The sequence below is a fragment of the Molossus molossus genome, unplaced genomic scaffold (assembly GCF_014108415.1).
Source record: "Molossus molossus isolate mMolMol1 unplaced genomic scaffold, mMolMol1.p scaffold_m16_p_12, whole genome shotgun sequence".
NCBI lineage: Eukaryota > Metazoa > Chordata > Mammalia > Chiroptera > Molossidae > Molossus > Molossus molossus.
This window is the reverse complement of record NW_023425347.1, coordinates 53,141,113-53,166,268: the sequence shown is the minus strand read 5'-3', so window position 1 is coordinate 53,166,268 and position 25,156 is coordinate 53,141,113. Positions and strand designations below refer to the sequence as shown.

General features: G+C 37.6%; 1 protein-coding gene across 1 annotated transcript in view; it reads left to right on the top strand.

Moving 5' to 3' along the window:
- Nucleotides 1-20,669: 20,669 nt before the first annotated feature.
- The window catches only part of IL23R (interleukin 23 receptor), a 66,952-nt gene continuing 62,465 nt past the window's right edge, over nt 20,670-25,156 (top strand). Inside the window, exons 1-3 of the mRNA XM_036256718.1 lie at nt 20,670-20,742; nt 21,781-21,883; nt 23,741-24,037. Of these exons, the coding sequence (XP_036112611.1) occupies nt 21,814-21,883; nt 23,741-24,037 (367 nt within the window). The 5' untranslated portion in view covers nt 20,670-20,742; nt 21,781-21,813. The remainder of the gene's footprint in view (nt 20,743-21,780; nt 21,884-23,740; nt 24,038-25,156) is intronic.

Below are 25,156 nucleotides of genomic sequence, written 5' to 3'. Positions count from 1 at the left end.
TATGGCCTTTCAGTGAGAAGCTCAAGTTGGGGGCAAAATTAAAGAAGCACTTTAATACTAAGTATAGAAGAGGAAAAGGTCATTTCAAGGAACCTGGAAGAGCCTCCTGAGACCTGCCTCCCACCTTTGTCCCACACTCACCTGAGAAATCGTGGCAGGTGAAGCCCAGCAACTCAGCTTTAAACAAGACGCCTCTGGCATCGCGCCCAATCTCACTCCCAACCAGATCCCACTGGAGACACGTTCCACGGACTACAGGGACGAAAAGGGCCTAAAATTTGTTAAACTCATGTGTCCCATTTCCATACAAATTCTAATTTCCAGCCTTCCAACACCTCTGCCTTCCCAAACCAAATCTACTTTCTTTTCTTTCCTGGCTCTGGCAGTTCTTTCTCCTTCTCCTTAGTCTCTTTGCCACGCGTCCTGTGTCCATAGAAACAGTTTCCTTCCGCCCCGCCCCACCCTCCGCCGCTCGCGCAGGCCCGCCTAGACTGTATATGTCGCAAGAATAGTTTCTCAGTTTTTATTTACCTACTATCCCTAGCCTTAGGTACTCAAAAATATTTATTGACTAAATAGTTGAGTCAACATATTGTAGTGATTACTGGATGGAATTTAGAGCCAGATTTCTTGGATTAGAAGCCTACCTGTCATTTATTCATGGTAAATTATTCAATCTCTTTCTGCCTTAGTTTCCTCATCTGTCAAATGAGGCTGAAAATAGTACCCACCTCATAGGATGGTTGTGAAGATTAGATGGATTAAGATATATGGGCCATTTGCTCATTGTCTCTGGTCTCCAAGCCCATCTTACACCCTGAATCACTTCTGTTCTACTGAGTAAAGGGTGTGTTCGAATGGGTTCATGGTGTCATGAGCTTCCATTGGCTAATCTGGCAACTCTTTGAGGATGGAACCACCTATTATTTATACTTAGATTCCTAGGACTAGCATGGTGCCTGGTTCAGAAGAGAAACTTTAAAGATAAAAACTGATTGAATGTTTGCAGAACGAATGCTATTTAACGTGTTTCTGCTGGTAGTCATTCAGTTCCTGCAGGTGAGGGCTCTGTCCGATGCATTTTCTGCAATCCAGCAATGCCTGTCGAATCCCAGCAGTCAGTGAGCATTCAATAGGTGTAATTATTGGTCCATGTCCTCTTGTTTTAAAATTTACTTTCTTCCCGAGTGTATGGGAGCTCCAGCGCAGAGAGCATGACTCTGCTCCTTGGACTTGAGAACTGCCTGCGGAATGAACAGTCTCTCTGTGCTGTTTGTTCTGTCCATAACCAACCCAAAGCTTTCATTCCACAAGCCTGGACTGGCAGTAGGACTTCAACAAATGCCTAGTCATATGGGACCCATTGTTCTTGTATCACAGCCCCACTTGCTGACCAGTGAGTCAGCTGACTATTGAAAAGTCTGTATCCACGCAGAAACCTTTTTTTTTTTTTTAATCTGGCCTTTTTTAAATTTTTTTTATTTGACTTAAACTGGCCTCATCTAGTGCCCTGACTCACCCACCTCCCTCTCCCTTGCTTAATCACTAAGCCCTCAGGACAATGAGGTTCTAGTCAGCATCCAGTAGTCTTAGAAACAAGGTCCTGGGTTTATTGACTATTGAGACAGAGTTTTAAATCAAACTAAACATAATATCTTGCCCTGCCCAGGTAGCCTAATTGATTAGAGTGTTGCCCCAATATGCCCAGGTTGCAGGTTCAATCCTCAGGGCACATAAAATAATTAACCAAAGAATGCACAAACAAGTGGAACAACAAATCGATGTTTCTCTCTCATCAATAAATAAAAAAATGAAAAATACACATAGTATTTTGGCCTCAGTTATGTTTTAGCTACGGACCCAGGAAAGCAGAACAAATTCTTGCGAAACTGGACAGAACAACTTCATTACTAACATCAGGACCAAATGCAATGATCAATTACACCCTACTCCAGCACAAACCACAACCCTAACTCTATTAGGCACTGTGATTAATGATTTTTTCCCTCTATATAATCCATTCCTTAGAAGCCACTGGGGAGCTAGGTCTTTGAGCATGAGCTACCTGTGACTTCTGGGCATGGTGCCCTGCCCTTAATAAATCCTTATTTTCTTGGTTGCAAACTCCTGTTTCTGTCTTACTGGGTTTTGATGCATGTAGGCAAATGTACCCCTTCAGTTCAGTAACAAATCTAGTTCCTCCCATCAATCAGAGAATGAATAATGTAAGTTTGTGATCTTGTATCCTCTAACAACACATCTTTTTGATCATCAATTACTTGCAACTTTTGTTTTTAAAAACCTAGCCCTATCCCCTTCATTATGGAACATGTCTTCAGTTCATACTGAGGGCTACATCCCTAAATTACAAATCATATATGAATAAAACTATCTTTTAATTTCTTTTGGACTTTTTGTTAACAATTGGAATCAATTTATTTCACATATTTAAAATATAAGAAATACAGTAGGTGACATAATACTGTATATAGAGAACCCGAAAGATTCTACCCAAAACTACCAGAACTGATAAATGAGTTCAGTAAAGTAGCAGCATACAAAATTAATATCCACAAATCAGTTTCATTTTTATTTTGTTTGTTTGTTTACTTATTTAGTTATTTATTTGTTAATTCTCACCTGAGGATAATTTTATTGACTTTTAGATAGAGTGAAAGGGAGGGAGAGAGAGAGAAACATTGATGGGAGACAGACACATCAGTTGTTTGCCACTTTGCATGACCCTGACCCTGACTGGGGCTGGAAATTGAACCTGCAACCCAGGTATGTGCCCTTGACCAGGAATCAATCCCGAGACCCTCTGGTCTGCAGTCTGATGCTCTAACTGCTTAGCCAAACTGTCTGGGGCCATTTGCATTTTTATATACCAATAATAAATTATCAGAAAGGAAAACCAAGAAAACAATTCCATCTGGTAACCAAAGGTATAAAAGACCTGTACTAGGAAAATTATGACACTGAGGAAAGAAGTTGACAAAGATACAAATAAGTGGAAGCACATACCATGTTCATGAATAGGAAGAATTAACATTACTAAAATGTTCATAATACCCAAAGCAATCTATAGATTCAACACAGTTCCTATCAATATATCAATGGTGTATTTCACAGAACTAGAACAAATATTTCAAAAATTGATATAGAACCACAAAAGATCCTGAATAGCTACAGCAATCTTGAGAAAGAACAAAATTGGAGAAATACCACACTACCTGATATCAAACTATACTACAAAGCCATAGTAATCAAAGTAGCATGGCTCTGGCATAAAAATCGACATATAGATTGCCCTGGCCAGTTTGACTCAGTGGTTAGAGTGTCAGCCTGCAGTCCGGAGAGACCAGTTCAGTTCCCTCTAAGGGCACGTACCTCAGTTGCAGTTTGTCCCCGGCCCTGGTTGGGTCATGCAGGAGGCAGCCACTTGATGTGTCCCATTCACATCCATGTTTCTCTCTCTCTCTCTCTCTCTCTCTCTCTCTCTCTGAACAAAAGATGGGAAAGTGTCCTCAGATGAGGATAAAAAAAACCCAAAAACTGACATATAGGTCAACAGAACAGAATACAGAGCCCAGAAATAAATCTATGCTTTTATGGCCAATTAATATCCAACAACGGACACAAGACCATACAATGGAGTTAAGACAGTCTACTCAATACTCAGGTACATGCCAAAAAAAACCCAAACTAGATCACCTTCTTACACCATACACAGTAATAAACTCAATGTAGAATACTTCTTTTCTCCCCCATCTTCATTTGCTAACAGCTACACTTTTGGGGGGAAGAAATGCCCTTCCCTCTTTCTAGTTAGTTATGGTTGGACTGTCAATTATAGCATATCACGCCACCCAGGCCCACAGGGATAAGAACACAATCTTGCCCTGGCTGGTTTGGCTCAGTGGCTGGAGCGTCGGCCCATTGGCCCAGAGGGACCTGGGTTCGGTTCCTGCTAAGGGCACATACCTTCGTTGCAGTTTGTTGCCGGCCCTGGTTGGGGTCATGTGGTGGCGGCCAGTGGATGTGTCTCTCTCACATCGATATTTCTCTCTCTTTTCCTCCCTCTCTCCCTCCCGCTCTATCTGAAAATGAATGCAAAAATGCATTCGGGTGAGGATAAAAAAAGAACACAATCCTGTTTTGATCAATCAAAGGGATTCTTCCAAAGGATGAGTACAGGCACAAAGACAGGGCAGAGTACTTCTCAGAGTTTTTTCTCTTTCAGGAAGAGACACCTGTTTTCTTAAAGAATAGAACAAAAGTGTTGTCATCTTGGGCTCCAAGTGGGAAATACTTCAAGGAGGTAATGAAACCTAGAAAAAGTAAGCAGATGAGGAATGAACGGTGCAAAAGAGAGTGAGTCCTGATTGTGTCAACTTTGAAGTTTCTCTTCCTGAGATAGCTGAAGTTACCCGTTCTCCACAGAAAACCCAGTTCTACAACAGGCCCCATTCTTCTTCCATTAATTCCCGTTTTTTACTTAGCGAGTTTGAGTTGGATTTCTGTCAATTATAACTAAAAATGCTGACTATTGCAAATACAAGCATAGCAAAATTATAAAATGTATCTTCTTGTTGTTAAGTTACCTGCAAGTCATTTATATTCATAATGGGAAAATGACTTACAGTAAAAAGAGCTGAAGTTGCAGTATTTTAAAAGAGTTATCTAATAAGTCAATGTTCTATATTTAACTTGGAGTTACTGTGGTCTTATGAGGTTAACAAATTGTTCAAGAAAAGAAAATTAGATTTTCAGAGATTTTTCTATAATGGAAAAAGTATATGAAATGTATGCTTTGTTGGGGTAAATTGACAATTTTAAAAGTTGTCTCAGCTTTAATTAAATTTCTTTTGCAACTCCAATTTGAAATTTTGGATTAAAAAATGAACATTAATATAATTTTGCTGTCCACAAAAGAAAAAATAATGATACAATATAATGTAATAAAACTCTTAGAGAATTGTTTACTACTGAACAATACTGAGCTCTGGATTTAATAAAGTTTTCTATGGTTTTTAGAATGAACCATGAACAAAGGTTTAACTTTAACATTGAATCATTATTTAACTTAAGAAGAAAATCTCAGAAAAATAGAAAAGTTCTTATAAACAAGGCTGTAGCAAAGACCACTATTTTGTTTTTTTTTTAATCCTCACCCAAGGATATGTTTATTGATTTGGAGAGAGGAAGGGAGAAAGAAAGAGAAACATCAATGTGAGAAATATCAATTGGTTGCCTCCCATATTCACCCCAACTGGGGACTGAACCTGCAACCTGGGTATGTTCTTTGACTGGAATCAAACCCATAACTGTTCGGTGTATGGGACGACACTCCAACCAACTGAGCCACACCGGCTAGGGCAGCAAGGACCACTTTTAAAATGTGTAAGGCATATTGCCCGGCCAGTGTGGCTCAGTGGTTGAGCATCAACCCATGCACCAAGAGGTTGCCAGTTTGATTCCCGGTCAGGGCACATGCCCAGTGCAGGAAATACAGGTGGCGGCCAATCGATATTCTCTCTCATCGATGTTTCTATCTCTCTCTCCCTCTCCCTTCCTCTCTCTCTAAAATAAAAAAATAAAAAATGTGTAAAGTATAAAGGTATCTAAAGAAGACAAACTAATTAAATGCATCAGCCAAGATTTACTTTGTCAAATGAGAAGGTAGAAATTTGACAACCTAATTGATACTATAAATTGCCTTTTTACAATGTGTTTACAAATGTGAACACTGATTTCTGAACCCTGTGAAGAAAAGGAAGCACAAAGAAGAAATATCCTGAAAGAGAAAGTCAGTTAGCTACTTATAGAGTGACTTATAGAGTTTACATCTCTGAGTTAAAATAACTGAATCATGCTTTTAAATTATGAATGATGAAAGATGTCAATTCCTCAATGTTTAAGCCACTGTTCTATAACAGAGTTTAAAAATAAATTACATAAGCTCCACTAACGACTGAAACATGAAATAGACATGCTAACTATTAGGTTGCCAGAAGATCCTACTAAGAGAAATAGTTGACAAACAATTGCTTTTTTTTTCCCATAGAATTTTGATTTCAGATACAGTGCTAATGACTTCAGCATTTTACTTTTTTTCTCTCTATAAACTTGTGTCTCATTTCATTTAGAATTTTTTCATTCTGTAATGGTATAAGATTTCTAGGGTGGAAAGGAGCAAAGCATTGAACTCAATATAGGAGCTTTGCCTTATTTCATTTCATTTGTTACACCCATAACCAAGAAGCTAACATTTATTAAAAACTTATGTGTCAGGCACTGTGCTATGCATTTGATAAACATACTGTCATTTCATCCTCCCATAAAATCTATGTTATGTATGAATTATCCATATTTTACAGAGAAGAAAACTGATGCTAAAATGGGTTTGGGACCTGTCTGAGGCCATTCAACTAGTAAATGGCCAAGCTAGAATTTAAACTCAGGTCTCCCTGGCTCCAGAATATTTCTCTTTCCCATTGTTCCATGCTAGTACCTTTGTCTCCCGGATATAGAGTAGAAAGTTTAAGGCATGGTCTACTTTTTTTTTTAATCCTCACCCAAGGATATTTTTTTATTTACCTTCAGATAGAGTGGGAGGGAGAGAGAGAGAGAAACATCGATGTAAGAGAGACGCATCGACTGGTTGCCTCCCACACCACCCTGACCAGGGCCGGGGATCCAACTGCAACTGAGATACGTGCCCTTGACTGGAATCAAACCCTTGACTTTGGTCCAGGGGCGGATGTTCTAACTGCTGAGCCAAACCAGCCAGGGCAAGGCATGGTCTACCCTTAAAGCAGCAGCAACTGGAAAAAGAGATATGAACTTAGAATCCTCAAAGATACTTTCCTTGAAACCTAGCTAAGAGAATTTATGGGAAAAATTATATCATTTCAGGGTAATAATAGCTTTTATTGATTCTCCTTTGAAATTATATCTATCAAAGTCCTAGTAGAGTGCTTGTTACATTGTAAGGGTTAATTAGTTCTCTTCCAATTGTTCTCTAATTTGACAATGGGGGATTAATAAAATCTACCACATCAGATTTTACTGTGCTTCTGTGTACATAATAATACTATAGTGAACACTATTATCTTGTTTGCCCAACATCCAGTCTTCCTCTGGTAAATTAAATAACATCCAGTCTTCACATATCCACCCTCTGGTCTATTAAATGATTTATCCCCATCCTATCCCATCCCCTGTATTCCACGCTAATTAAAGCTTCATTGTGGACAGAGTATTTTTCTGCCCCTTGACTAGTGTTTAGCCATGTGCCTTGCTTTGATCAATGGCATGTGTTAGGATGGTTCTGAGCCTAAACTTCAGAGGTCTCCCATGTGCCCCGGCTAGCTTACTGTTCCCAGAAGGAGGGTGACCACTGTGTGGACTACAGCTACCCTGGTCACCACAGTCTGAAGGAAAGCTGCCCCAGACAATATGCAGATCTGTGGAAATAAATGACAATTGCTATAAACCACTAGTTTAGGGTACTTTGTTATACAGCATTAAAGTGGTAATAGCTAACTGATATACCTCCTATACCATTTTACTCCCAATCATATGGTTCCCATAGGATTTACCAGGTTCTTATTACAAGACCTGACCCCTTGTAAGATCTTTTTACAAAATCCTGTCACCGGTTTGTCCAGAGGCCGACTGGGTCACTTAGAACTCTTCTCAATATTTTGAGCTTGGAGAGAGAATATCAGGCAATCTTTCTGTGTCAGGAAGTCTAAGGTGTAAATCCTGGGAGTTATCATCAGCTGTCAGCCACTGGAGGGGGAGCGGTGCAGATTCACAATGTAAAGATGAGGCAGGAGGTGAGGGCGACACCTAGGGGCCTTTTAGAATCCCTGCTGCAGATATTCTTAAGGCCCTACTGCATTTTACTGTTTCTTAGGCTCTCTGAACCAAAAAATTCTCCTCTGTTTGACTAAGCTCTTCTGGTTTGGTTTAGTAGCTTACAATTGATCATTTTGTTTTATTGTGGTAAAAAAGTAACATAAAATTTACCATCTTAACTATTTTTAAATGTACAATACAGTAGTTTTAACTGTACGCATGTTGTTGTGCAACAGATCTCTAGAAATTTTTCATCTTGCAAAAGTGAAACACTATATTCATTGAATAACAACTCCTCTCCCCCCTCCCCCCAACGACCACTATTTTTCTTTCTGATTCTATACGTTTTATTACTTTAGATATTGCATGTAAGTGGAATCAGGCAGTAGGTGCCTTTTTATGACCAGCTTATTTCACTTACCATAATGTCCTCAAGGTTTATCAATGTTATAATATATGACAGGATATCCTTCTTTTTAGGGGCTGCATTGTATGTATTTACCACATTTTAAAAAATCATTTCATCCATTATGGACATTTAAATTACTTCCACCTCTTGGACATTGTGAATAATGCTTCAATAAACATAGATATGCAAATATACACATCTTTTCTTGATGCACTCTCTGCTTCTCCAGTTTGGGAGAAAACAATATAGATGACAATAACAACAGTCTTGGGACATGAACACCCATGAGTGAAACATATTCCCATCCCAGGGCCTTTGCCCATATTATACCTTGTACCTGTCAAAATCCCATTCTTCCTTTATTTTAGGGACTATCGTAAAATGCCACATCCTCTATGGAGCCTTCTAAGATGTTCCCAATGGAAAATCACTTTCTTTAGCTTGAACCTCCATGAAGTATCTCTCTACCTCCCTATGGCTCTTATCACATTTTACTTGTTCTCCATTTTCTGTTGTACTCTTTCTGAATAAAAAGACAGTACCTTATTCATATTTGTATTTTCCAAATTATCCTATCAAGTGTTTAACACATAACAGGCACTCAATAAGTATTTGCAAATTGAGTGGTGCCCCACCCAAACCCCTGAGTTAAAACTAGATCCCTCTTTTGTCTGAGCAACCCCATACTTACGCTAATCTACCTACTTTCTGCTGAAGGTTCATATTTCAATCATTGCTCATAATTTGACTGAAATTAAAACCCTAAATTAAAATAGGATGAATGACTCAGTCTGCTAGCTTTTTAAAGGTCAATGTATTTGCTACCAAAAGGCCAACAGGCTGAATTTGATCATCCTTTAGGTTAAAGTCTATTTTAACTTCAAAGATCTTTAGTTTTGTGCTTTATATAACTGGTTGTTTTTCCAATAATAACTAACTAAATTTCCTGGTAACTTTGTTATTAGAAAATTTGTCTTGGTTTATTTTTCCTGATATCTTTACATAGGCATGTTCTAGGCTCAGTCCTAGGACTTCTTCCTTTTTCTATTTCTAGTTTATATCTACATTTTTGGTAATCTCATTCATTTTATGATTTTAAATTTCATCTATGTGTAGATGAAACTCAAATTTTTATATCTTGCCTGTATCTCTTTTCTGAATTCCAGACTGATATGACCAACTGCCTATTCAACATCTCTACCCGGATGCATAACAGGCATTCTCAACTTAACATGTCTCAATATAAATTGCTAAATCCCTTCCCCATTCTGCAGCAAAGTATCTTCCTCTTCGAGTTTCATCATACCTCAATTAATGGTCGCTTCATCCAAACTTTCTGGTTGTTTAGACCAGAATCCTTGGAGTCAAATCATTATCATTATCATTTCTCCACTTAAAACTCTCTAATGGCTTACCTCAATTATCAGAAGAGCCAAAGGCTTTCTAGAGCTTTACATTATGCCCATCACCCTTCACTGCAGTTCTCTGAACTCAATTTCTTCTGATTTAATTCCCATTTTCTTCCCTTCCTTCCCTTGCCCCTCCCATAGTGGCTTCCCTACCGGACCTCTAACGAACCCTAGAGTTTCTTTTTTCACCCTCTCCCTGTCCCGTTTGAAGCACTTCCTTTAAATTAACTACTCACTCACTCCAACCAGATCTTTGTTCAAATGTTATATTCCAGCAAGACATTTTCTCAGCACACTATATTCCATCTGTCTTTTCCACTTTCTCTTCAAATGCTACACCATCTAAAACTATACTTTCCTTATTGGTTTTACTTTTATCTCCTCTCACTAAAATGTAAGCTCCATAAGGACTAGATTTTTGTCTGTTTTGTTTACTCCTTTATTTTGTTTACTCCTTTACTCCTTTGTCTGTTTTGTTTACTGCTGAAATAATTACTGGAACATGGTAAACATTCAATAAATAGTTCTTGAATAAATGAATGTTCAAGTAAGTAAAAAGGTCAGAACAAATATAGACAGAACAAAATGATGAAGAATAATTTTCTTGTCACTTGAGTTATACTTCTCAATGCATGTTTCTAGAAAGACAAGAAGGATTCCATGGTATATTTTACATTCTTAATTTAAAAAACACTCTCATTCAGTTATTTTGAAAAATTTCAATCATGTGCTACTTAATGAGGATACGTTGTGAGAAACGTGTTGTTGGGCAATTTCGTCATTGTGCATATCATAGAGTGTACTTACACATTCTTTTTAAAAATTATTTTCTTTTTTCTTTATTTTTTAGACAGAAAGAGGGAGAGAGATAGAAACATTGATGAGAGAGAATATCAGTTAGCCACCTCTTGCATGCATCCCCCCCAAAGATTTGGCCCACAACCTAGGCATGTGCCCTGACTAGGAACAAACCAGCAACTTCTTGGTGCATGGGTGGATGCTCAACCACTGAGCCACACCAGCCAGGCCACTCACACAATCTTAGATGACATAGTCTAGGCATGTTGCATGCACCAGCAAAAACAAAAAACAAAACCTGAGCACACACTTCAATTAAAGACTAGTATTTAGCCCTGGCCAGTTTGGCTCAGCAGTTAGAGCGTCGGCCTGCGGTCCGGAGAGACCCGGGTTCGGTTCCCGCTAAGTGCACGAACTTCGGTTGCAGTTTGTCCCCGGCCCTGGTTGGTCGTGCGGGTGGCAGCCACTCGATGTGTCCCTTCACATCGATGTTTCTCTCTCTCTCCCCCTCCCACTCTATCTGTACAAAAAGTGGAAAAATATCCTCGGGTGAGGATTAAAAAAAAAAAAAAAGACTAGTAGTATTTAAACGATGCTTTTCAAATTTTCAATTGTATCAAATCTTAAATCTCAGATTTTTTTTTTGAGATGAGCAAGGCAATGAAAATCACTGAAGACCATTAGCTTCCATGCAAACTGGTTCTCACTCTGATGTGAGTGGATAGAACTCTAAATCTTTCTGTAGGAGACCTTTAATATTCAAAATCATTTGCATGAATAAATTTGCAAATTTGGATATCTTATTGATATCTTTGTTGAACAGCCTAAAATCACCCTTATAATTTGAGTTTCCATTAGTATTATAAATGAAGTCCAAATGAATGAGGGGCCTGCAAAACAGAGTGATGAGTGTGTCCTTGACCATGCTGAGTATTATTCTTCTTTATCTGAAAATTTCTCTAACAATATTTGGAACATCATGAAAGACTTCATAACTATTTTATCCCATTAGCTGGCAAAAGTGAGTGGATAAAAAAATTTTTATCTTCTATTACCTTCTATTATTTATAACATAATTTTTTCATCAAAGCTGATAATAATAATAACTAATAAATATTAATAATAATAAGTATTATTAATAATAGTAATTTATTATAGCAACAAACACCTACATTAAAAAAAGAGTCTCAAAGAAATAACCTAACTGTTATACCTTAAGGAACCAAAAAAAGGAGAACAAACTGAGCTTAAAGTTAATAGAAGGAAGGAAATAATGAAGATCAGAGGAGAAATAAATGTAACAGACTAGAAAATCATAGAAAATATCAACAAAACTAATAGCTGTTCTTTTAAAGAATAAACACAATTGAAAAACATTTAGCTAAACCAAGAAGAAAGAGAGAAAGTCAAATAAATTGGAAATGAAAAAATTGAGACTACAGAAATACAAAGGATCATAAGAAACTACTATGAAAAAGTATATGCCAACTAACTGGATAATCTAGAAGAGATGGATAAAGTCCTAGAAACATACAACCTACCAAGACTGATAATGAAGAAAGTCTGAACAGATTGATTAATACTATGGAGACTGAATCAGAATTCAAAAATCTCCCAACAAAGAAAAATTCAGGACCAGATGGCTTCACTGGTGAATTCTACCAAACATTTAAAGAGAATTAATACCAATCATTATTAAATTCTTCCAAAAAGTCGAAGAGGAAAGAACACTTTTAAACTCATTTTACAAGTCAACATTACCCGAATACCAAAGACAGACAAAGATAAACAAAACTGACAAATCTTTTTGGTGCCCTGATACCTGAGCCAGACAAAGACACTGCAAGAAAAGAAAATTACAGACCAATATCCTTGATGAACATAGATGCAAAATATCCACAACAAAATACTATCCAACAGAATTAAACAACACATTAAAAAGATTGTACATTATGATCCAGTGGGTCTATCCCTGATATGCAAGGATAATTCAAATAAGCAAATCAATAAATATGATACAGAACAGTAACATAATGAAGGACAAATATCATATGACCATCTCATATCAATGAAGAAAAAGGTTTTGACAAAATTCAACATCCTTTCATGATAAAAGCTCTCAACAAATTAGGCATAGAAGGGATGTACCTCAACATAATAAAGATCCTTTATGACAAGCCCAAAGCTAACATCATACTCAACAGTAAAAAGCTAGAGGCTTTTCCTCTAAGGTCAGGAACAAGACAAGGATGCCCACTTTCACCACTTCCATTAACAATACTGGAAGTCCAAACCAGAGCAATTAAGCAAGAAAGACAAACAGAAAATATGCAAATTGGGGGGAAAAGTAAAACTGTCTCCTTTTGCAAATGACATGATCTTTTTTTTTTTTTTTTTTCTTATCCTCACCCGAGGACATTTTTTTCCGTTTTTTGTTCAGATCGAGCGGGAGGGAGAGAGAGGAAGAGAGAAAGAGAGAAACATCGAAGTGAAGGGACACATCGAGTGGCTGCCACCCGCACGACCAACCAGGGACGGGTACAAACTGCAACCGAAGTACGTGCCCTTAGCGGGAATCGAACCCGGGCCTCTGTGTACCGCAGGTCGACGCTCAACCGCTGAGCCATACCGGCCAGGGCGCAAATGACATGATCTTATATATAGAAAACCCTATAGACTCCATCAAAAATCTATTAGAACTAATAAACAAATTCAGTAATGTTTCAATATACAAGAAATCAGTTGCATTTCTACACACTAACAATGAACTATTTGAAAGAGAAATTAAGAAAATAATCTCATTTACAATAGCATCAGAAACAACAAAATACTTAGGATTAATTTAACCAAGAATATGAAAGACCTGTACACTAAAAAGTGTAAGAAGTTGATGAAAAAAATCACAGAAGACACAAATAAATACAAAGATATTCCATGTTCTTAGACTGAAGGAATTAGTATTGGTAAGATTTCCATACTACCCAAAGCAATATACATAGTCAATGCAATCCCTACAAATTCCAATGGCATTTTTCACATATATAAATGAATGAATAGATAAATAAAACAGTTTTAAAATATAAAACCCCACACCTCAATATATATATATCACAAAAACCTGAAGAGCCAAGACAATCTTGAGAAAAACAAACAAAGCTGGAGGCATTACACTTACTAATTTCAAACTACATCACAAAGCTATAGTAAGTAAAATAGTATGAAATTGGCTTGAAAACAGAGACACGAACCAATGGAACAGCATAGAAAGAAATAAACTCATACATATACGGTCAACTAATCTTTGACAAAGGCACAAAGAACACACATTGGACATATTGGGGAATAGATAGTCTCTTCAATAAATGGTGCTGGGAAAGCTGGACATCTACAAGCAAAAGAGTGAGATTAGACCCCTATCTTATACCACTCACAAATATTAACTCAAAATGGATTAAGGACTTAAACTGAGACCTGAAACTATAAAGCTCCTGGAGAAAAACCAAGAGGAAGAGCTCCTTAATATTGGCATTGGCAATGACTTTTTGGATATGATGTCAGAAGCACAGGCAACACAAGCAAAAATAAGCAAGTGATACTACATCAAAGTAAGAAGTTTCTGCACAGCAAAGGAAACTATCAACAAAATGAAAAGGATCCTGTGGAATAAAAGAAAATATTTGCAAACCATATATCTGATAAGGGGTTAATATCCAAAGTATATAAGGAATTCATACAACTTAACAGTGAAATGCCCAAATAATCTGGTTTTAAAATGGGCAAAGAACCTGAATAGACATTTTTCAAACCAAAATGATGAAAAGGTACATGGAAAAATGCTCAACATCACTAATCATCAGGGAAATGCATATCAAAACCACAATGAGACACCACCTTTCACCTGTTAAGATGGTTATTATAAAAAAGACAAAAGATAGCAAACGTTGCTGAGGATGTGAAAAAAAGGAAACCCTTGTGCACTGTTAGTGGAAATGTACATTGGTACAAGCACTGTGAAAAACAGTATGGAGGTTTCTCTAAAATTTAAAATATGATCCAGTAATCCCAATTCTGGGAATATATTCAAAGAAAGCAAAAGCGGTATCTCAAAAGTATATCTGCACTCCCATGTTCATTGCCACATTATTCACAATAGCCAGGACATGGACACAATCAAAGAGTCTGTTGACAGAGGAATAGATAAAGAAAATTGCATATATATATGTATATATATATGTAATTTTATATATGTGTGTGTGTGTGTGAGAGAGAGAGAAAGAGAGTGTGTGTGTGTGTGTGAGTGTGTCAGGGAAAGACTAGAAGCCTTATGAGTTTAAAGCAACTTTATTAATTATCCGAGAAGGCCTCCCTAAAATCAATATTTCCATTTATCTGTTTGTTTGGTGCCCCGGAGCTACTTATACTCAAGGTAATGCACAATACTGAGATTTGGGATGGAAGGATACCATTTTTTATGAAGTGAGAGTAAGATGGATGACTGTGAATCCAGGCTCATTCTCAGGGATATCAAATTTAGGAAAGGGCACGTGTCAAAGTTAAGAATCTGGAAATTGACCTCCTTTGAAATATGGGTGCAGTCTTCAAGAGCTAGAGTTGTATATTGAATATTTTGAATTCACCCCTACTTCTTAGAGTTTTTAAGTCTATATTGAACTCATAGGAAATAAGACAAAGTTGACCTTTAATGCATATCTCACAGGAAATGGTGGTAATTCAGCCTGTAGCACCTGTTCCTCCAACAGAGCTGGGTGAGCCATAAGGTGTTTAATGCTGAGAAGAATCAAGCATCTGCATGTAGGTATCATCTTTTGGATGAGTCAAAAGATTTATGGTATTTATTTCTCTTCATAGACTCTACATAACTCTTTATGAATAATGGGGTTATTAATTCAGTGGTTGAGATAATTAATAAAATAAAGCGACACCTCATTTATCTGGCTTATTTAAAGAATGTGTTCTACCAAGTAAAATTATCCTCAAGATAATTAAAACTTATAGCTTCAAGTTTAAGCCATGGCATTAGAAAAACAAGTTTGACATTTTTGATAAGTTTTCTTGAATGAATAATATTTTCTGTTACCTTCTTAAATAAAGACCATGGGACTGAACTTGATTACTCAGAGTTGTGAGGTGGAAAGTCAGGCAGGCCCAGATGGTGAGCAGGCACTGTTGATGAAGTCAAGTGGATATGGTGTGGTAGCACACACTCATTGGAGGATGATAGGCTAGCAGGATAGGCAGTTGAAAGAGGGATGCTGGTTTCATACAATCAAGTGCACAGTCACAACTGTGAGTTTAAACAGGGAGGAACAGGTAAGAAACCAAGACTGAGTCATTGACCCAGATCAGGTAAGCTTTGCTCTATAGGAGTTGACACACGGCTAAAGCATGCAAAAGTGTGGACCCGAGGCTGTTGTATATTTCTCTCTGTATATAACTGTTTTTACGTCTTTTCATTAGCATTTTATTTTTTTACATTGTGTGTTTTAAAGGCCATCTTCTTTCCCACCTCAGGATCGCTGAAAGCCATTAACATCTTCTTCTGGTGTCACAGCCCCTGGCGCAGTGTGTGTTGACACAGAAAAGGCACTAAAGGAACGTGCAGCCCTTTATTAGGCTGACAACAACAGAGAGGCAGGATGGCACAGTCAGTCATCAAAATAACTCTTCACTTGAATTGCACATACAGTCTACAGTATATTGAAGAGTGCAAAAGAATCGTTTCAGCTCTCGCACTGTAAATAAGGGTCTTTTCTATGTATATAATGCCACTTTTTTATTTTATTTTATGCTTTTTGTTGGGGATTTTGCTGTTTAAAATGTCCCCCAAGCCCTGGCCAGTTTGGCTCAGCGGTTAGAGCGTCAGCCTGTGGTCCACAGAGACCAGGGTTCAGTTCCCGCTAAGGGCATGTACCTTGGCTGCAGTTTGTCCCTGGCCCTGGTTGGGTTGTGTGGGTGGTGGCCACTCGATGTGTCCCTTTCACATTGATGTTTCTCTTTCTTCCTCTCTCTCCTTCCTGCTCTATCTGAATAAAAAATGGAAAAATGTCCTCGGGTGAGGATAAAAAAAAAAAAAATGTCCCCCAAGTAGATCACAATACCAGATATCAGGTTATACTACAAAGCTACTGTAATCAAAACAGCCTGGTACTGGCACAAGAACAGGCATATAGACCAGTGGAACAGAATAGAGAACCCTGAAATGGACCCAAGGCAATATGCCCAGTTAATATTTGACAAAGGTCGTAAGAGCATACAGTGGAATAAAGACAGCCTCTTTAATAAATGGTGTTGGGAAAATTGGACAGCTACATGCAAAAAAATGAAACTAGACCATCAACTTACACCATACACAAAAATAAACTCAAAATGGATAAAAGACTTAAATGTGACCCATAAATCCATAAAAATTCTAGAAGAAAATGTAGGCAACAAAATTTCGGGCATCATACGCAGCAGAATTTTCACTGATACATCACTTAAGGCAACAGAGACAAAGGAAAAAATGAACACATGGGACTACATCAAACTAAAAAGCTTCTGCACAGCAAAAGAAACAACCATCAAAATGGAAAGGCAACCCACTGCATGGGAAAACATCATTGCCAATGATACATCAGATAAGGGGTTAATTTCCAAAATATATAGAGTGCTCATACAACTCAACAAAAGGAAGACAAAGAACCCAATTAAAAAATGGGCAGAGGAGCTGAATAGACACCTCTCCAAACAGGACATACAAATGGCCAAGAGACATATGAAGAAATGCTCAACATCACTAATTATCAGAGAGATGCAAATTAAAACAACAATGAGGTATCACTTCACACCTGTCAGAATGGCCACCATCAACAAATCAACAAACAAGTGTTGGCAGCGTGTGGAGAAAAGGGGACTCTAGTGCACTGCTGGTGGGCATGCAGACTAGTGCAGTTACTATGGAAAACAATATGGTGTTACCTCAAAAAATTAAAAATTGAGCCCTGGCCAGTTTGGCTCAGCGGTTAGAGCGTCGGCCTGCAGTCTGGAGAGACCCGGGTTCGGTTCCCGCTAAGGGCACGTACTTTGGTTGCAGTTTGTCCCCGGCCCTGGTTGGTCGTGCGGGTGGCAGCCACTCGATGTGTCCCTTCACGTCAATGTTTCTCTCTCTCTCTCCCTTCCTCTCTCTCCCTCCCACTCTATCTGTACAAAAAATGGAAAAATATCCTCGGGTGAGGATAAAAAAAAAATTTAAAAATTGAACTTCCATTTGACCCAGTGATCCCACTTCTAGGAATAAACCCTAAGAAGCCTAAAACACCAATCAGAAAGACTATATGTACCCCCATGTTCGTAGCAGCACTATTTACAATAGCTAAGATCTGGAAACAGCCCAAGTGTCCATCAGTAGATGAATGGATAAAAAAGCAGTGGTACATATACACAATGGAGTACTATGCAGCTGTAAGAAAGAAAGACCTCTTATCCTTTGAGACAACATGGAGGGACCTGGAAAGTATTATCCTAAGTGAAACAAACCTAGCAGAAAAAGACAAATACCACATGATCTCACTTATATATGGAATATAATAAATATAACAGTCTGAGGAATAGGGTAGACCCAGAAACACAGAAGTAGGGTACAGACTGACAACCCTCAGAAGAGGGGGTGGTGGGGGGTGGGAAGAGATAAACCACAGAACTTATATGCATGTATGCATAACCAAGGGACATGGACAACAAAGCTGGGGATGGGGGGAATGGGGAGGAGGGGGTCAATGGGGTAAAAAAGGAGAAACATCTGTAACAAAATTAAAATAAAAAAATAAAAAATGTCCCCCAAGTATAGTCCTGATGTCATAAGTGCAAGAAGGTTGCGATGTACATTACAAAGAAAAAAAGTGTGCTAGGTAAGCTTCTTTCAGGCATGAATGACAGTGCTACTGGCCCTAAGTTTAATGTTAATTAACCGATAATATAGATTAAATAAGGTGCCTTTAAACAGAAACACACATAAAACAAGATCATGTGTTGATCTATTGATGAAAATGTGAGGAGACACTTGCAGGTCAAGAAATAGGAATCATTAAAAGAGTTAATGAGTTAAACTTAAAATTGAAAACTTCTGCTCTCAAAAGACATCCTTAAGAAAATGCGAAGATAAGCCACAGACTAGGAGAACACATATCTGATATGTATTTTTGCAAAATACACAAAGAACTTTCTAATGGAATAATAAGAAAAATAACTTCCCACACACGTTGACTGCACAACTCCAGAAGCACCATTTCTTTACTGGTCACAACAGCCTGTCCAATCTGCCTCCACATACCTTTCAATTCTGTTTTCTCTTCTAGCTCTTGCTGCCTTTGCTCTGCTTTAAGTCCTCATCAGCTTTTGATTTTCAATAGTCTCCTATCTGGACTCTTCATCTTCAGTTAATTCTCTAGACTATAATTAGAATTATCGTTCTAAAATCCAATCTGATAGTGTTATTTCTATTTAACAATCTTTGCTATCTCTTGACTGACATCAAGATAAAGGTTAAACTAGTTAGCAGGAATACAAAGCCTATTACATTCCGCCATTGACCTAATTTTCCAGCTCAAATCTTATTCCTCTCAACCTGGAGAAATGCTTGCCAGTCCCCAAATATCTATATTACTTGCAAATTTGGTTCTTGTGCAAATGTTTTCCCATACCCTCTCCTTCACAGGTTGGAACATTGTTACGAATTATTTAAACCTCATTGGTAGTCATTTCTTCTGTGAGGTCTTCAAAAACAATCTTATTTGTATATTCTAGTGGTTCTCAACTCTGATTGTTCATTATATCACCTGTTGGGGTGTGGGCTGTAAGCGTTTAAAAATATCAATGCCCAGCCTCCATCCACAGAAATTCAGACTTCCTGGTCTAGAATGAATCTAAGCATAGGAATGTTTTAAGATTCCTCTCTAGAGTATTCTAATGTGTGAGATACTGAAGATATAAAAATGTAAAAGACAGTGTGGAGTATAAATGAAAGGATATGCATGTAAAACAAACGGAGGAGGGAAGAAAAGGTATGCCAGTAAAGCCGCCCCCCATGATGCCTACTATAACCAACCAAATATTTGGTCAATTTTTTATTTGCTTGTAGAATCCTGCTGAACTGTGAAGGATAGTTTAAAGTAACTGATGTGTAACTTTTTTTTTTTTTTTAATCCTCACCCGAGGACATTTTTCCATGTTTTGTTCAGGTAGAGTGGGAGGGAGAACAAGGAAGAGAGAGAGAGAGAGAGAGAGAGAGAGATACATCGATGTGAAAGGGACAAATTGAGTGGCTGCCACCCGCATGACCAACCAGGGTCGGGGACAAACTGCAACTGAGGTACATGCCCTTAGCAGGAATGGAACCCGGGTCTCTGGACCGCAGGCTGACGCTCTAACTGCTGAGCCAAACCGTCCAGGGTGTGATGTGTAACTTAACCACTGTACACAATACAACAAAGGAGCTGTTTGGTCATCAATCACCATTATACCTTATACCTTTAATGCCCAGAACAATACTTGGCACATAGTACTAAAAAATGCTTATTAAATAAACTAATGGTCAACAGTAGCATTTACATTTTCTTTTCTTAAGAAACAAATTTATGCCTGGCCAGTGTGGCTCAGTGGTTGAGCGTCGACCCATACACCAAGAAGTTGACAGTTCGATTCCCAGTCAGGGCACATGCCCAGGTTGTGGGCCTGATCCCCAGTGGGGGGCATGCAGGAGACGGCCAATAGATGTTCTCTCTCATCGATGTTTCTATCTCTCGCTACCTCTCTCTTCCTTTCTCTCAAATCAATAAAGAAAAAAAAACATTAAAAAAAAAAAAGGAAACAAATTTATAATTAGCATCAATGTTGGCTGAAAATTAAAACTAAGCATTATATATTGGTGTCAAAGGTTTTGACCCATAGAGCATGTATATGTGTCCTACTGCTTGGATGAGACCGGCAATTCTAAATTAAGCTGAGAAAAAAAAGTACTGACAAAGCAGTTCATTTCAGTAATCTGGGTTTTCCCAAATAGTGACATGAGAGACAGTCATTCTGAACTGGACAGTTTGAGTTCCTCTTCAAGAGTCTGAAATGTAGGTCAGGGCTTTGCTGACATTTCCACTTGCCTCGCAGATGACAATCTGAAGTGATCACTGACAAGCAGGCAATGGGCAAAGAAGACATGACGCAGGCCTGGCTCTGAGGTGGAATTATGTGCTTCAAACAGACTGAAAGGTAAAGAGAAATGATCGTCCAAATACTTAAAAACAGTGATACTTCCTTTTGGAAATACATGGGCAAAGTTATTTTCTCTTATAAGTTCTTACAATATTTTATACAGCGGTTACTGATGAAAGTTAAATCTATAATATTGTTTGACATCACATCATCTTAATAATTATTGGGCATATTCTATTAGGTGAGTAGTTAACTTCTGACTAGAAACATTTTAGGGCTTGTTTTACCTATTATTTATAAAGACGGGACCTACTATTAGTAACAACTTATGAAAGGGATTCCTATATTCATGAGTATGAGAACCCTCATTTTAAAAAATGTTATCAGATATTTCGTGCTGTTTAATGAGTTATGAATTTTGTTTTGTTGTTTTATAGGAAAGGCTCAAGATTTATTAGGCAGATAAAAATAAGTGAATAATGTTGATTGTTGAATAACTGAGTAATTAATGATGTAAAAAACTGATGAACAGAATAATGCAATTCCAATTGTAAACTCATGGCACTTTCTACAATGTGTTTCTTTTGAGTTCTCTGTAGATGAATGAGATTTGTTTAAGTTTAACTGGTGATAACACATACGCATTTGTCTCACTTCATCTTTCTTCATTATAAATGCCTTCGCTCTGGAGATTCTTACGTTTTTTTCAAAGTTTTACTTATCAAACATTGATATTTCTGGAGCTTGATAGGAGCACGACCTGGTCAGGAGGAAAATCATTCTCAGGAGTTAGAGCAGAAAGAGCTATCTGATGAGAGACACTAGATTGGGAGGAATGGTATGATTTCAAGGGTCAAAAGGTCCTACTGAGGTAAATCACAGTGATATTTGAAGGGTATAAAATCGTTTTTGCTTTATTCCTCAACCTGTATTATGTCTCCTCACACACCAGGGACTTTTTGCCATTGCCTTCCGTTCTTCTTTTCTTCCTAATCAAAGGTTCTCACCAAAGAAAAGAATAACTGTTAGGGGAAAAAATGTGATTCCTTTTATTAAAATATTACAATTTAAACATTTCTTTGTATTTTTTTCCAGAGGGGAGCAAAGAGCTTTTTCCTGCTTTCAGGCATGAATCAGGTCACCGTTCCATGGGAGGTGATAGTAGCTTTCTACGTAGTCTTCAGTTGGTGTCATGGAGGTACAGTATTTTGAATTCCTATTATTATCTTTTATTCAAATAAAATATTTAAATTTTATTCAAATTTATACCTAATATTTTCAATGTATTCTGCTAAGACCTCTGAAGAATTAATAGTTATTATATTGGAAAAAATTATATGCACATAAAAAATTACGTGGAATGAAATTAAAAAGTCCGACCTCCCTCCTCATGCAGGATTCCTTTCTTAAGTATCCCTAAGGGACACACCTTTAACTCGTATATACATGTTTCCACGAAGGCGTTTATTACTTTGAATTGGCATGTTCTTTCTCTGAACTATTATAATTGCCTTTTAAAAACCCATCAAACATTTTGAATTTAACTTCACAGACCATTGGTTACTCTGTGTCAGGCACTGTGTGAAGTCTTTTATCCCTCACAAGAACTTTGTGTAGCAGTATTATGTGCTATTATTATTCTCATCTTATAATTTACTCAAACATCTGGCACCATGACAGACATAAGCAGTTTTGAGGAATCCAGGAAGGGGACCATCAGAAGTTCAGACAGGACAGCCATTTGCATCTAGGAGTTTCCATTGGAGACAACAGTATCCTGGGTATGCAGCAAGGACTCATTGACTGGGTGACAAGCAACACCACGCAGGGTTCTAGACCTTGAGGAAAACTTCGCAGATGATATAAGTTACTCAGAGTAGTGAGAAGTGCAAAACTGCTCTATAGGTTGGGACACAATTAGAGATATAGAGTGAGCTTCATCATCAAAACTAGAATCCCTCCTGCACAGTCTTGGACACTTCCAGAGTCAGACCAACACTATCCAAGAAGATTTAGATGAAATAAGGCAACAGTTACTTTTTTTGGCTTCTTGAGAAATACAAATGATAAGTAGGACTTCTGCTTATACATTCAAGTGATTAATATAGAGCATAGAGAAATAAGATGAGCCCCTGTGACATGGCATTAGAGACCATTCAGCTGTCCATTAGAAATTATTTTCTATAGTATTGTTCAATCTGCTATGAAAAATTTTATGATCATCTAGACTACCTTTCCAAGTTTTCTATTAGAATGTTATGTTACCCCTTTTCAATAGCTTTGCTGAAATATATGTCAGGTTTAACCTTTCTCTGACCAATCCAAGAACTCTATTAAAAAGAGAAATTAACATATTTTCTATGACTTATTCTTATGTAATTCATTTGACCCCTTCTGATAATGAATTTTTTCTATGTACTGCAAAATTATTGACTTACTAATTCATTGTCAGTGTATTTCTCTTTAATTAATCCATCTATTTATAACATCGAATGTATATTAAATGTTGTTTTGCAACTTTTGAACTTTAAAAAAAATTCTGAACCTTTCCCATATGATTGAATCAAGGATGAATTTTAAGTGGTTACCAAGCAATAGATTTTTGCCATAAGTAAGATGGTTTTATTCATTAAACTCAGAATTTTCTGGTAAAAGTAGCCTTTATGTACAAAATCATGAAAGATTGGTTGATTAGCTAGAGAATCGGGTTTGGATTCTGCAGTGCCAAGTGTTAGGTCCCATTTGAAAAGGTGTAGCTTCATAATGCCTTAGTTCTCTGCTTTAAAATATGAGAGCTAATTACATTTATTTTTTAGACAGAGAAGTTTAAAGGTTGACACTAGTGTTGTGTCATGCTGCTTTAACAGAGCATAGTAAAAATACATGATAATGAGTTCACCAATTAAAAGATACACTTAGTCCCAAAAAATTTTTCCCAATGGAAATCATTTCATTAATAGAAAAGAATAAATTTTAAGTGTGATTGCCTATTTTTTTAATCTCCCGTTTTAATGATTTATATTAAACTTAATTATTTTAATCTACTTATTTCCAGGAATTACAAATATAAACTGCTCTGGCCACATCTGGGTAGAACCAGCCACAATTTTTAAGATGGGCATGAATATCTCTATATATTGCCAAGCAGCAATTAAGAACTGCCAACCGAGGAAACTTTATTTTTATAAAAATGGCATCAAAGAAAGATTGAAAATCTCGAGGATTAATAAAACAACAGCTCAGCTTCAGTATGACAACTTCCTGGAACCACGCGCCTCTATGTATTGCACTGCGGAATGTCCAGGGTATTTTCAAGAGACACTGATATGTGGAAAAGACATTTCTTCCGGATGTAAGTGTTGGGGGTGCATTCAAGGTCCAAATGAAAGCTGGTCTAACAAGGAACTGGTAATCACCAACTTGTCTTAGAAAAGAGACAAACTGATATAGTTCACTTCTTACATTAGTTTAATGCAGGAGTTGCAAACTTAAATGTCCCCAGGGGCCAGATGGGTGAAAAATATGAGTTACGAAAGCTGGTGGGATCTATGCAGAGAGGAAAGCACGTATATAGCACGTATATAGCCACTGTCCAGCGCCAGCATTCATGTGGGCTCAATATTCCTACATTTTTTGATTCTTCAAAAGAAGATAGAAATATAAATTTTTTTTAATCCTCACCTGAGGACATTTTTGCACTTTATCTTGAGATATAGAGTGGGAGAGTGGGAGGTAGAGAGGGAGGAAGAGAGAGAGAGAAACATTGATGTGAGAGAGGCAAATCGAGTGGTCATCACCCACACTACCCCAACAGGGGCTGGGGACAAACCACAACCGAGGTTCGTGCTCTTAGCAGGAACTGAACCCTGGACTCTCTGGTTTGCGGGCCGACGCTCTAACCGCTGAACCAAACCAACCAGGGTGAATTCTTAATGTAAATGCTCTACAAATTTTACAATGTTATCAATGATAAAAAACAAAAACTTTCAACACTTGCCTGGCCAGACACAGCATAAATGAGGGGCAGCAACCTAAGGTTTTATTTTATTTTTTGGTTAATCCTCACCTGGGGATATTTTTTGCATTGATTTTTAGAGAGAGTGGAAGGGAGGGAAGAAGTGGGAGGGAGGGGGGAGAGAGAGAGAGAAACAGCACTCTGAGAGAGACACACATCGATTGGTTGCCTCCTGCATTCACCCTGACCTGTGCTGGGGATAGAATCTGCAACGCAGTTATGTGCCCTGGACCAGAAATTAAACCCACAACGTGGGCTGATGCTCTAACCACTAAGCCACACAGGCTAGGGTGCAAACAGATTTTAAATGTTGTCCTTTCATCTGTTTTTCACTTATGTTTTTTGTTTGTTTTTATTTTTCCAAACTAACATAATCAACCTTGAAGCAGATCTCACTGTAAAATTTTGAGGTTAAGGTTTAGGGAGAAAAACAGATGCAAAACTAGTTTTGTGTTC